This window comes from Numenius arquata, chromosome 4 (assembly GCF_964106895.1).
Source record: "Numenius arquata chromosome 4, bNumArq3.hap1.1, whole genome shotgun sequence".
NCBI lineage: Eukaryota > Metazoa > Chordata > Aves > Charadriiformes > Scolopacidae > Numenius > Numenius arquata.
The window spans coordinates 71,118,945-71,132,535 of NC_133579.1; the positions used below are offsets into that span (position 1 = coordinate 71,118,945).

At 42.1% G+C, this 13,591-nt stretch overlaps 1 protein-coding gene across 1 annotated transcript in view; it reads left to right on the forward strand.

The window, feature by feature from the left end:
- Nucleotides 1-13,591, forward strand: part of POU6F2 (POU class 6 homeobox 2) — a 321,130-nt gene that overhangs the window by 219,327 nt on the left and 88,212 nt on the right. The window contains exon 5 of the mRNA XM_074146710.1: nucleotides 1,532-1,863. Within this exon, the coding sequence (XP_074002811.1) occupies nucleotides 1,532-1,863 (332 nt within the window). The remainder of the gene's footprint in view (nucleotides 1-1,531; nucleotides 1,864-13,591) is intronic.

Below are 13,591 nucleotides of genomic sequence, written 5' to 3' on the forward strand. Positions count from 1 at the left end.
TATGGGTGTTACCAGTCCTCCTTCTCTGCGTTATTCAAGTTCTTTGTTGAAGTTACATATGTATGACTATAATTCTTGTAAAGGCATATTTGTAGGTTGATTCCCGCCTCTGGTGAAAGAAAATTTAGAGCAGCAATGAGTATAGGAACAGATGACCAACAGCTCTTCCTACTAAGCCTTTTACTTTTCCTTCATATAGCCTTTTCTGGCTTACCCATTCTGCCTCATCTTTCTCCGTTTTCTTTTTTTCTTTTGCTTATTCCACTTCATGGCTCATTGATTCCATAAGTCGTACCAAGACCTCAAGTTCATCCCCAGGGCATAGACATCTGGAAAGCTGAAATAGGGATGTCGGCATGAAAAGAAAGTGGAGATGACTTGGCTTTATCTGCCAATTCACAAATAACTTGGTGAACAGAGTTTCTGGCCATGAAATCTGAATGCCATTTTAGAAATAACAAATTTGATTCATTCCCAGTTTACTTTGGCTTCTGCTGATGGAAATTAAAACACAGAGTGGTGTTGACAAAGCAGTATACAGAGCGCAAAATAGCGCAATGACTTTGTAAGCTGTTCCTCTTGGGATCTTATAGGCATCTAACACAAGCCCTAAGATGTTGATTACAGTAGGTAAGGCCAGACACCCAGGTGACTTATTCAGGCCATAACCCCAGAAAGCATCAGGGTCCTGGAGCGTTCTGGCTGCTGCTTAAAGCTGTTCTTCCTTAGTGACATCCCTGTGATACACTTCTTACTTTTCTGAATTTAATGAATGCCCTAGTCAATTTGGAAGTGTCTCCGGGAGATAAAGTTTGCTCCTCTGTGTCAGTAGGTTGATGTGAGCTGCCAGTTTTCAAGCCTCACATTTGGAGCATGTGGTGGCAAAACACGACAGACCTTTACTACCAGGAGTAAGTTAGCAGGGCAAGTGCTCAGAATACCTCTGAAGAGGACCTTTAGAGCTTTTAGATGTGAATGATAAAGAGCAGTTCTAATTTCAGACACACACACATTTTATCGGGTGTTTTTGCTACCAATGCATTGCACAAGAAATTTCACAGCTGAATGTTTTCTTTCCTGCTGTATAAAGACATGACAAAGCTCTTTTTGGAGCATCCTTTATATAACAGCACCGGTTCATGTTATGAGTTCTTGCTCTGCTGTGTACAGTTACATCCTGTTCTCCTCTTCTCTAGGCAGACAAAATGCCCATTAGCTTCCCTGGTAACCTTGTCTGAGCAAAGACTGCTGGCCAGCTCTGACTCCCATCCTGTGGGCAGAGCTATAGACCTTCCAAAGCTTTGCTTTCATTGCCTCCAGTGAAGTCTGACTCTTACCACAGAACTGCACTGGCAGAACCGCAGGCTATTATGGGAACATGTTTCCTGCCACAACCTGAAGTCTGAGGCCAGATGGCATTGGGCAGCGTGCCCCCACAATGTAACAGAACCAGAATTTAATCCAGAATATCTTTAACACAGTAGGTATTACTGAAACCCACATAATTCCCTTCCCTCTCATCAATTCACAGCTACCTCATCCCTGAACTCCCAGCTTCAACAGCTTCAGCATCTTCAGCAGCTCCAGCATCAACAGCAGCAGCAGCAGCAAGGTCAGCAGCAGCAACAGCAGCAGCAAAGCCAGCAGCAGCAGCAAGGTCAGCAGGCACAGACTCCACAGCCACCCCAGCAGACGCAGCAGCCACAGCCACAGCCGTCAGCACCACCGCAGCAGAACCAAACACAGTCCCAGAGCCAGAGCCAACCGCCTCCGGCCCCACAGTCCTCCAGCTCCCCTCAGAAACCCAGCCAGTCACCAGGGCATGGCCTTCCATCTCCTCTTACTTCACCAAATCCATTGCAGGTAGGACGCTACATACAAATCTCTTAATGGTCTAACAACAGAAAGTGCATACTCTCCTGCTGCAGGGGGAAATCAAGTGAAGGTTACACCTTCTGACCATAGAGGCTGAGAAATTCCACTTTGTATTAGTTAATCCTTAAAGGCACGCAGCTTAGAACAGCTAAAAGGCCTGATAGACCAGAAAAGCATAACTAATGATGGTCCTAATCTGCTCTTTCCTGAAGAGTAAACATCTTTTGCTCTTAAAGTCCATATCATAAAACCCATAGAAAGCTATCTAATTTTTTCCAGGGATTCAGTGTGTGACCTTTGCAAATGGCTTTTGCCCAGCAGTCACCCTTTATGGTAACTTATGAGGACAACAAAGTTAGCTATTCGTTAGCAAATGATACGGGCTGTCCCTAAAAGAAATAGAGCTTCAGCTGGTGGACGTGTGCACGGGATGAATGGGTTATCCTTCTTCTTGAAATCACAGTCCTAACGTTTATCCTCCTAAGAATAAAATACTTCTGTTAAGAGTCTCAGTATAGACTCCAAAGCTAAGAACGCCAATTAATGCCTTTCCTAGATGCTCACTCCAATGATCAGGATGTTTTTTAATAGATCAACAGCTATGGCACCCACACCAATGCTGGACTCTGCCCGTCTTGGAGTTCCTGGGCAGAAACAGGAGAGCTCTGATCTAATGGTCCTAATTTCTTGTACTTGTGTCTTCTCGTGCTACATATCCACCTCCTGCAAGAATAGCTTTGGCTGTACCCACAAGTACGATTCTGAATAAACACCAGGGTAGTCAGTGAAGTGAGCAGTGGGCAGTGGGACTGCACTTAGAAACCAGAAAAGTCTCTATTCACTTTATTCTCTAATTTTGAGACCCCACTTTAAAGGTTTTATCCACACGGATGGATTCGGCTCCATTTCCTGCAGAAATTAAACTGCATTAGCTTAATAATTAAAAAATCCTTTTTCAAACAATTAAGGGAATTGGTTTACAAGAAGCTGTGTTTGCCACGTGGCCAGTTAAACCTGCATTAATCTGAGCTTCAACTAAATTGCATCAAATCTGATTTTTTAACGGTTTAGATAATAGACTTAAAAGTCCACAAGAGATGTGTCCTTGTTTCCTTAGCTCTTTCTTATAGTAGAGCATAATGTTTCTAGAGCTTTTTCTGTGTATTGTTTTAAGAGCTACTTAGGCACCACTTAATGCCCAGTCTGTCATGCTAGTGAGTGCTTTGGGACTCTTTAGTATGCAGATTATTGACATACAGAGACAGGAATATTTCCAGAGGAGCTTCTGTTACATTTTATTGTCTTGGTGCAGCTGTAATGTATGCACACTAACTGTATATGCTATATGTTGCTAAAACTGCTTGCTAAATATTTTGCTTCAAAAGGCATTCGGTTTTCCAAACAAGACATACATAAATTAGAGTTGGGGTAGGGGGGAAGAGGAATTATCTCAGTGAACATACCTCAAGAGGGTTGTACTAACACTGAATCTGAAGTCTTGGCTCTCCTATAAGCCTCTAAATCTCAACTGAATCTGAATACTTCCAGTCTCATCTGTGACCTACAGGTACAGGCCAGTAGAAGCACTTCCTACTGTTAGCTATCCAGGGTCACATCTCACTTGCTTAAGTACAATAAAAGTAAAACCAATAATTCCTTGAATGGGAGGTGCCAGTGTCAATGTTTTCATGGAGATACCTCGACTCATCACTCTCTTTAGCGTGCTTATCCTCACAACTACCCTTCTGAGGGCAGTCTGCATGTGGCAGACTCAACAGAAGTGGAAGGAGGGAACCAAATACTCTAAGGTGGTTTTAGTTCAAACGCTTTCCCCTAAATCTTGTAGGAACTGGGATTAGAGTTAATGAAAGACACCAGTGTGAGAGGCCTGGCGTTCCCACTGGGCTGAGCTCAGCCAGTACAACGAAGCCAGCTGTGTGACTGGGACACTTTCTGAACAACAGTCAAGGAATTAGAAGTCATTAGCTGTCAGCTCTGGCTCAGCGTTGAAGAGTTACTAATGAACTGGGGGTTAAATATTTTTAATGTTCTTTCCTCTCTGATCCTCACCATTTAAATAGCCATGAAAACCCAAAGTTTGTTCACAGATACAAATATGCCGTGTGCTGACAACCAGAAGAGAAGCCAGAATTCAGCATGGTACTTCAGGACTCACCGTAGTGACGATGTGCTTAGGGCCATTAGTTTGGCCTTCTAGCCATTTCTACAAGTGTAAAACTTCTCATGCTCCCCTAAGAAATACTTAAAGAGGTTGAAACGTGCTCTATCATATTGCTGAGAATGGTGAGACTCTTCAATATGCAAACAAGGGACACTCAGAAACATTTCCAGAGGAACAGCCGGCTTAACATGAGCCGGCAGTGTGCCCAGGTGGCTGAGAAGGCCAACGGCCTCCTGGCCTGTATCAGGAGCACGGCCAGCAGGAGTAGGGCAGTGATGGTGCCTCTGTACTGGGCCCTGGTGAGGCCTCACCTCGAGTGCTGTGTTCAGTTCTGGGCCCCTCACTACAGGAAGGACATGGAGCTGCTGGAGCGTGTCCAGAGGAGAGCCACCAAGCTGGTGAGGGATCTGGAGAACAAGTCCTATGAGGAGAGGCTGAGGGAACTGGGCATGTTTAGTTTGGAGAAGAGGAGGCTGAGGGGGGACCTCATTGCCCTCTACAACTACCTGAAAGGAGGGTGTAGAGAGGTGGGTGTTGGACTCTTCTCCCAAGGGAATAATGACAGGACCAGAGGAAATGGTCTGAAGTTGGGGCAGGGGAGGTTTAGATTAGCTATTAGGAAGAATGACTTTACTGAGAGAGTGGTCAGGCCCTGGAACAGCCTGCCCAGGGAGGTGGTGGAGTCGCCATCCCTGGAGGTATTTAAGAACCGTGTAGACATGGCACTTCAGGGCATGCTCTAGTGCCCGAGATTGTTGGTTTGTGTCTGTTTGTGGGTGGGGTGTGGTTGTGGGCGTTTGGTTTGATTCGGTTTTGGTGTTGGTGTGCTGGGATTTTTTGGGTGTGGTTGTTTTTTTGTTTTGTGGGGGTTTTTTTGTGGGGTTTTTTTTTGTTGGTTGGACTCGATGATCTCAAAGGTCCCATCCAACCAAAAATATTCTGTGATTCTGTGAACTGCTGTTGCGCTTTATATATGATCGAAGGGTGTGTTTGGGTACTTTTCTAAAGCAGAGCAGTGGTAAGGTCTCCTCCACAAAATTTGTCTTTCTGTTCTAAATCCTGCAGAGGAAAGCTGTTTTACCCCCATACATCTAGCTTGAGGACTGGATCTGAAATTGTTTTCTTCTGCACAAACATTAAAAAAAAAAAAAAAACAAAAACTAAAAAAAAGAGGGGCAACATGGTTGGCAGCAGTTCATACATCCAGTTCATAATAGCTGCTTAGAATGTGGATTTTTTTAATGCCTAATACTTTAACTTAAAAATCGACCTAGAACAAAATTCGGAGATATTATGGCCTCTAAGGTAATGTTCTTTATGAACTAGAATGAAATGGGTTTTGTTTGAAGAATATTAAGGGAATAAAGATCAACTAAGTTAAAGTTTGACAGCTTAAATTTCATTTCTGAATTCTTGATTTTTTCATGTGGGCTTTATCCTCTTACATTATTCAGGATCTGTCTGAAAGATATTAGTTTAGAACAATGCAACCTCAAAAAATTGTCATGGAAAGTCAGTAATTCAGGAGGATGATTGTGTTTGTTTCAAAAAACTCTGAAGGATAACAGCAATTACATCTCGAAATGTACAGATGCTGTCATGTCCTTCGGAAGGCAAATTAAATGAAAGTGACTTGCTTAGGTGTACCTGGGTGAGGTACCTTTGCTAGCTGATCAGAAATTAATAATAGCGGGGCAGCGTACACCAGCTAAAAGTCTCAGAACGCTTCTTCTGTAATACTCTGCTCTAATTTTATCACTATTTTTTACTCAGTTCAGTGGGCTGGATTGCAGTTACAAAGCTATTGTTTTTAGGAAGTCTTTTAATGATCATGTAGAAAGATGAAAAACCTCACTTTAGGTTTCGGAGCCTGGATTCTGAGCTGACATTAGTGATGGATGCTCCGGATTTACACTGGTAAAAGCAAAACACTGCAGAACCAGGGTCATTACTGATTTGCAAAAGACAACAAACCAGAGGAGAATTTTCCAAAGCAGAGTTGTATTTCAGGAGGTGGTGGGTCAGGTGGATGATGGAAGACTTTCATCCCTTTGTTTTTAAATGGTGAAATACCTCATACAGATAATCGTAGTCTGATTTTTACTTTCCTTGTGTCAATTGATTGAGACAAAGGAATCTGGAAGTGAAAGACAACCTGGCTCATGTTGTAAATTGGGGGCTTCGGAACCTTTACTGCTGGGAAAATACACTTCTCCAAATATGCTTCTCCTGTGAATGTTTAAAAGTTATTACATGGCAAACTATACGGGTTCTTGAATGGTCAGCATGTTGCAACTTCAAAGCATAGTTAGCACCTCTTACAGAGTTTCCATTCAATTAATTTTCTGAAGCCATAAGATCTTGATTATATGCTGTATAAAATCAGATGAGCCAAGTACTAAGTAGCCAATTATTCTGCATGACTACCAGAAGGCGGCACTTTGTATCAGCAGCGTATATTTAACTGGCTCCAAATTGGGGTTAGCTTCTGGTGCTGACACTCACTGTATGTTTTAGCAGTATGGATAAGAGGAACGTATCCACAGCCAGATCTACAAAGGGAGAGCTGCGCTATAGGAATAGAAGAATTCCCAATGATTTCTACTGCTCTGTTCATGTGTGAATAGGAAGAGACAAACAGGAAATCCCCCAGGGATTGCCCCACTGTAAAATTATTCTGACTGTTTTCAGAACTCTTTCCTAAAGCACCTTTTTGTCATAGAAGCCTACCTACAATAACTGGAGCTGATGGAAGATGATGAGTGAGAAAAAAAATAATAATAAAAGGAAGGAAGAAGGGAAGTGAGGAGATGACAACAGCAGAAAAATCTTCCAAGTAATAGCAAACTCTAGGATAGCAAAACCAGAACCTCCTTCAGATTAAATTTTCATACTAATCTTAAATAATGTATTTCGAACCTCAACACTTTTATAACAAAGGAGAAAAGAAAAGCAGAAAGGCTGAAACACTCAGCTGTAAATGAGGGAGAAAGTGTACACAGATGCCTGAGGCTCCAACAGTCACAAAAACCAAACCATCCCTTCCCCTCCAGCCTCATTCACTGGTGAGCTGCTCATTAAGGAAAAATCTACTTTAAAGAAATCTCAGTGTTTATTGATGCTTTGATAAATTTACATATATTTGAAATACAGAAGAAACAACCAAGTCTCTGTTGGTTTGAGGAAGGCAGCTGGGATGTTTACAAGGTCTACAGTCATAGGCTGTCTGTATGTCTGTGCTCACATCCAAGACATGCTATATTTTTCTCACGTTTATTGAATCCTTGATCAAGAAAACTTGACCACGATTATGATACCAGTAATCCCACTAAGGGTTTTTTTCTTGTTTTGCTAAAATTATCTAGCCTTCTTCCTGCATATGATACTGTGCAATGTATAGCTGTCTGAATCTGTTCCCAAGTTACTTGGTAGTCAGTTTGGCACATATTTTATAAATGGTGAGCAAATGCAGTGCTTTGAATCAATTTTCCAAAATTTCCTAGTTTTTAATACCAACAGGGAGTGAGATACTGCACATCACAAGGCAATGGGTGATATAAACACCTACAGAGGACGTTTATTCAGGAAAGTTGATGCCCATCGCCTGCTTAGAGTGAGCCTGTTGAAGTGCTGATCTTAGGTGGATTTCCAGGAGGTCTGGCAAGACCCAGGTCTCAATTCTGAACTAACAGCATGGAAACTCCCATGCAGTCAGATAAATTGAGTTGAGCTTGGTGAAGTGTTGAGAATATTTTGCATGTTTCATCCCCTGCTCATTTCAAGCAGATCCAAAAAGATGTAAACATCTTGTTCTACTGACAGTTTTGGATTTCTGGGTATTCTTACAGTATTTTAATGATTTTTGTGCGTTGATAAAGGTGATTTCACGAGTGGAAGAGGCAAGTACTTGTGTAAAAATTTCCACTAGCTAGAAAGTCATGGTCATACTGATGTACCACACACACATGCTTATTACCCATTGCAAATGCTGTCGTGATTCAGGTCTCCTTCTTTAGTTTTTATGCTCTTCCTTTTGCCACTGCAGTAATTCTGTGAACCGCGCAGACGTCACCGTTAACAAACTTGAACCTTGCTTGAGAAATTGTTGGCTTTGAGTTTCAGTGCATCCGGGGTCTCCTTTCTTCTTCTCCTCTCACCTCTTCTGGGCACTTCCATGGGCACAGAATCACAGAATGATATGGGGTTGGAAGGGACCTCTGGAGATCATCTAGTCCAACCCCCCTGCCAAAGAAGGTCCACCCAGAGCAGGTTGCACAAGAACGTGTCCAGGTGGGGTTTGAATGTCTCCAGAGAAGGAGACTCCACCACCTCTCTGGGCAGCCTCTGCCAGGGCTCTGCCACTCTCAAAGTGAAGAAGTTCCTCCTCATGTTTAGATGGAACTTCTTATGTTCCAGTTTGTGCCTGTTTCCTCTTGTCCTGTCCCTGGGCACCACTGAAAAAAGACCGGCCCCATCCTCTTGATCCTCCTAATCCCTTCTCTGTCTGCCGCCTGCTAGGCTGCTCCAACATGGCAAAACGACAGTTTGTCCTAGCTGGACACTCAGGTGTCTCTGCACTGTGCTGTCCCATGCTCCCTGGCCCCAGTACGCACTGCAGAGACATGCAAACTGGTTTCCTGGCACAACTAGCTTGTTTGAGGGCTGCTACTCTTTGTGTCTACCAGGAGATGCGTGGGCATCATTTCCACAGAAGGGCTAGTTTCAGTTATGTGTAAGACTGCATCCATCCACCCACAGGACTGAGTAGGGCTTCAGATCTTCTCCTCAGCTGTCTTCCTTTTCCCAGAAGCTCATTGCTTTTTTGGGTCTTTGAGGCATTGGGACTTCACACCGTAAAGCCGTTGAATACTGCATTTAAACAGAGCAAAGACATGTTTAAGGGTTCTCAAAGAGACTTTATAAGCAAGTCTCTTCATTCCCTGAGGAAACCTTCTCTCAGTTGAGCGCAGGCTGCCTGGTCCATCCAAATATACTCTGCAGGTGTTGCTATTTTCAGAAGCACAAGGAGTACCGGTGTCTGACTCACATTTAAAGCAAAGGAAATTAATCTTGGAGCAAAACAACTGGCGTTATTAGCACCCAAGGGGCAGAAGCTGAGGCTAATATAGGAAACCATTTGCTGGAGAATTGTCTGAAGGAGAGGAAAGTGGTGCTGTTTGCCCAGCAAGCTCTGGCTTCTGAAATGGGAGCATTTAATAAACTCCCTAAAGCAACGGAAATATTTAATAAATGGGGAAATAAATAATATCATCCCAGGACAAATTTGGGAAAAGATCCATATCCCATAAGGTCTTCTATTTCCAAAGCCTCGGCAGGCAGAGAGGAAGACCCTTGTGGATCTTAGGGACAGAAAAAAATTGACACAGCCCCTCATGTACCCTTTTAAATCCAGTGGATCTGTTTTGTTATCATTAATTTCTCTTCATTTCTCTTTTCACTCATATTTCCAAAAATTTTCAGGGAAGTGGAGAATATCGCAAAGCATCACTTTATTTCCCCCTATTTTTCATACCCCTCAACTCTTTATAATAAAGAAAAAAAAAATTGCAAGTCATTGCAGCTTTCTGTGGGAAACAAAATTCTTCTACTTGAAAGCAAGTGGACCAAGTGACCACAGAGAACCTAGTGGGCTTGTTGAATCTGGTTGAGGAGGAATATTCTGGAAGTGGCGTAGCCCTGATGTTATATCATTCAAGGCTCCTTATACAAATAAACACCTAAAAGAGGTTGCGCAGCTTCTAGTTACTGCCTGAAAATAAAATAAAAATAAAAGGGGGGGGGGGGCAAAAAGTATGAGGAAAAAAAAAAAAAGGCCACTCCAGACTGTGTTTTAAAGTTTAAAATTAAGCCTCTTTTGGCAGTATTGCTGAGATCTATCAGAGTGTCCACTTGTGGATTCTGTTGGTGGCTTTAGCAGATACAGTTTAGGGCAGGTGTTTAAAAAAAAAAATAATAATACTTTCCCTTTTTTTATTGGTAGCCAGAACGTTTTGAGAGAGTGACTAAGCACAGGCCTGGAGATTATGAAATTTGCTTAAGTGTTAATGGGTTGATTGCTGAGTTACAGCCTGCCGTCTTTACTGGAAATTGATTGACTGGTGCTGCAGGTCTTCACACTTGACGCTCGGATTTGACTCGAAAATTCTGCCAAGTCTTTTACTCTGAAATTTATCTTAATTAGATCTGAAAGACCTGCCACAGCAGAATAGTCACACCGATTAAAATGAAAAACAGGAGAAATTACTGATCAAATTAATCATAATGTCGGGTTACAGCTGTAGGTCTGATGTAATTTGCCACTCCAGTGAGTTACATCGGCCCAGGCAGAGGAAAGAGAGCTGGTTTTACGCTGATCCGTAACACCAGGCAGCTTCGGGCAGCCCATCAGGACGTTTATTCCATTCATTCTCTTGGCTTATTCTGACCTTAGTGCTGCAACTAGAAACAAATTAGGCAAAAGAAAAAGAATATCATTTTATCCAAGGGGCTGCACTGGAAACATGAGCTTTCCCAATCCTTCTTGTTTCATTTTTCCCCTTTCTTCACCAACCTCATCCTTTTGTTTGAAGTAACCAACAATTAAATATGTGGGAAGTGGAAAATTAAAAGGTCAGAGGTTACCACCTCAGGCACAAGTCAGAAAATGTGTATTTTGGAGAGCTCCTAGTGGGTTAGGGTATGAAGAAATTAGGAACATTTAAGTAAATGGCTATGTAGCAGCATGTGAGAAGGCATGTCCTAGCAGGTAGGGAATCACCAGTCAGACTTGGTATTTTATAGATGTGATGATCCTAATATTTAGTTTTAAATTATGTACTTCTAATATACTACATTCTACTATAACTTTTTTTTTTTTAAATAATGTACAAATCATTGGTTGAATCCATATTAGAAGGAGATAGATTGTGGGTCTTAAGGGGCCCCACTATAAAATTTTCATCTGGAGAGGTCTTCTGCAAGTTTCTTAGTATTTGTTCCACCAGCAAGGTTTGAAAGATTTTTAGGACAGCCTGTCTTGTAGCACCACTGTATTTTTTGCTGCTGATCCGGGACAAAGTCAAGGAATGAAGATATTTGCCATCAGCTGAGAAACGAAATGAAAGAAGGGAAAGAGAACAAGAAAGTAGATGAGCACAGTGGGTCTCAGGAAAAAAAACAATATTGTCTTACCTTTGAAATATACTCAGTTTTTTATTTTGGTACTGTAATACCTTAAACTGATCAGGAATTTTCTAAGTGACTTTTCTTTCCAACAATGATGTAATTCCAGAAAGTTGGTTTCTCCCCTGCCCAAAATGTCGTTTTAATTTTCTATTTTAAGCCTGGGAAACGGAAAGAACTGATAGCTTTTGTTTAAAATCAGCTTAAGTTGTATATAAGCAATTTATTCCATTGAATTTTCTAAAAAAATAGTGATTTAACAAAAGAAATTGAAAACACTTTAATTCATGGTGATGATTTGAAATCTGTTGAAATAATTCATCATTTTCAAATGCAAGCTTTTGTTTGCTGAAACGTTTCAATATTCCATCTTTCGTCTGCATTTGCATCAGAAATTACATCTTAAATTCGGAGAATCTCCTGCAGGACAGGAACCTGACATCTTTCTGATAGCTTAGACGTGACCAAATGTCCTGTGAGGACTCCAGTTGGAGAACCAAGCTAGGTTATGTTCGTGAAAGAGATTGGGAGGCAAAACTGAATTTCCAGAAGAGAAAAACTGATGTATGAAAATAGCACCTCATATATTGCTAGGATTATCCTTTTGCTAAAGGAATGATGATGGTGCATTTTGGTTCTTCAAGGAGCTGAGGTTCTTTAAAGCAGCAATCACTGCTGCAATATCTTTGTATACCTGTTAAGAAATACTTACATGCTTGTAAAAGGCACCAGGGAAGCAGCCAGACCTGGCAGTATCCTAGGCTCTTAGCAAAAATACAGATGCTATAAAGGAGACCCTAAAATATGAGTCTGGTGACAGTACAGAGCGGTACTCCATAATAGTGATGGCCAGTAAATTGATACCAGAAGATGATTGTGAATTAATGTGATAACAACTGATACAGAAATTGTTAGTTGCTAATGGTCTTACGATTTTCACCGTAGTAACCTCATAATCCCATTTTCAACCTGCTGGATAGCCCAACCCAGCTGGAGTGTTGTCTCTGTCTCTTCTTGCTCTCCTCCTAGTTTGGGTAGTACTATCCTTGTGTACTGGTGGCTCCAGCTGGAACGGGATAGGAGGTGGTAGAGGGCTGATCTCTTCTTGACCTTTCCCCAGGGGTTGGAGGACACCTTGCAGAGTGCCAAGCAGAGCTGCCAAAGTGGGTGTTCCATGGGCTATGGGGCAGGGGGGCAGATGATGAAGTCTAGAGCTGTATTGGGATCAAGGTGCAGGAAGGGGCAAGTAAGGAGAAGTCATTCTCAATCCCAGGATTCATCTGAGGGTTCAGCTTCCATCAGTGCAGAACTCCTCAGGGGCAGGGCCTGATTTTAGGGAGGAAAAGGAAAATGTTGGGAGGAGGAGAGGGGAGAAAAGCAATGTCTTTGTTATTGACAGTGCCTTTATTCCTACTGACCTTTTCCACTGGGAGAGACACACAACAAAACCAGAAGGATTGGCATTGTCAAAGGCTGAAATTGTATCGCTGATCCCCACTCTGGAATAAGACGTTTTGTGCATTTCCATCCTACCTCTGTCTGTAACTTTTCACTTTATAACGAGACCTAACCCTACTAGCAGGGAAGTTGGCAGGAGGTTTCTCACAGCTCTCAAATTAGACAGGAGCGAGCTCAATATGCCATTAGGAAGGTTTCCCCCTCTTCTCCCTCCCCAACTTTATAGAATTACAGCTTCCTTTTTTTTTTTTTTAACTGTCTTCTGACTACGAAACGTGTTCTCCATGCAATCAAAATGTGTCTGACAGAATTTTCAGTTCATGTAGAACAAATTTAAAAATAAACAAAACTTGAGAAAACCAAGCCATTCTAAAAATCCTTGATGTTTTCCCCATAGACATTCAAAGAGTATGTCTAGGGGGAAATCACTGGTACTTCAAATGTACAAGCAGGTACAGAGATAACATGTGTCAGTCCTGTAGACCCAAACTTGGCAGTCCACACTCTCGCAAGTGAAAACTGCAGGGAAAGGAAGGGAAGGGAGGGAGTTCTTTTACCGCCACCTACAATCTGCGTATTTAGCTCTAATCTCATTATCAAGTGATACCTTTGCTTACTGAAATCACTTTTGAAAAATAATTTGCATCAGGAAGCAAAGTGCTCTAGTAAATGGGTTGCTGGAGTCAGGAGCATCGGAGGGCAGTCCCAGCTCTGTCACTGCCGGGCATGTCGCTTCGTCTTTCTGTTCTTTTGTTGATTGTCCCACCATTGTTTGATCTCTTTAGACTGCAGGCTTATACAGCTTTTTGGTATAATGCAATGGGGCCTTGATCTTGCATTGGGCTTCTAGGTACTGCTGTAACACTAATACTGTAAACGCTCGAAAGAGGAATT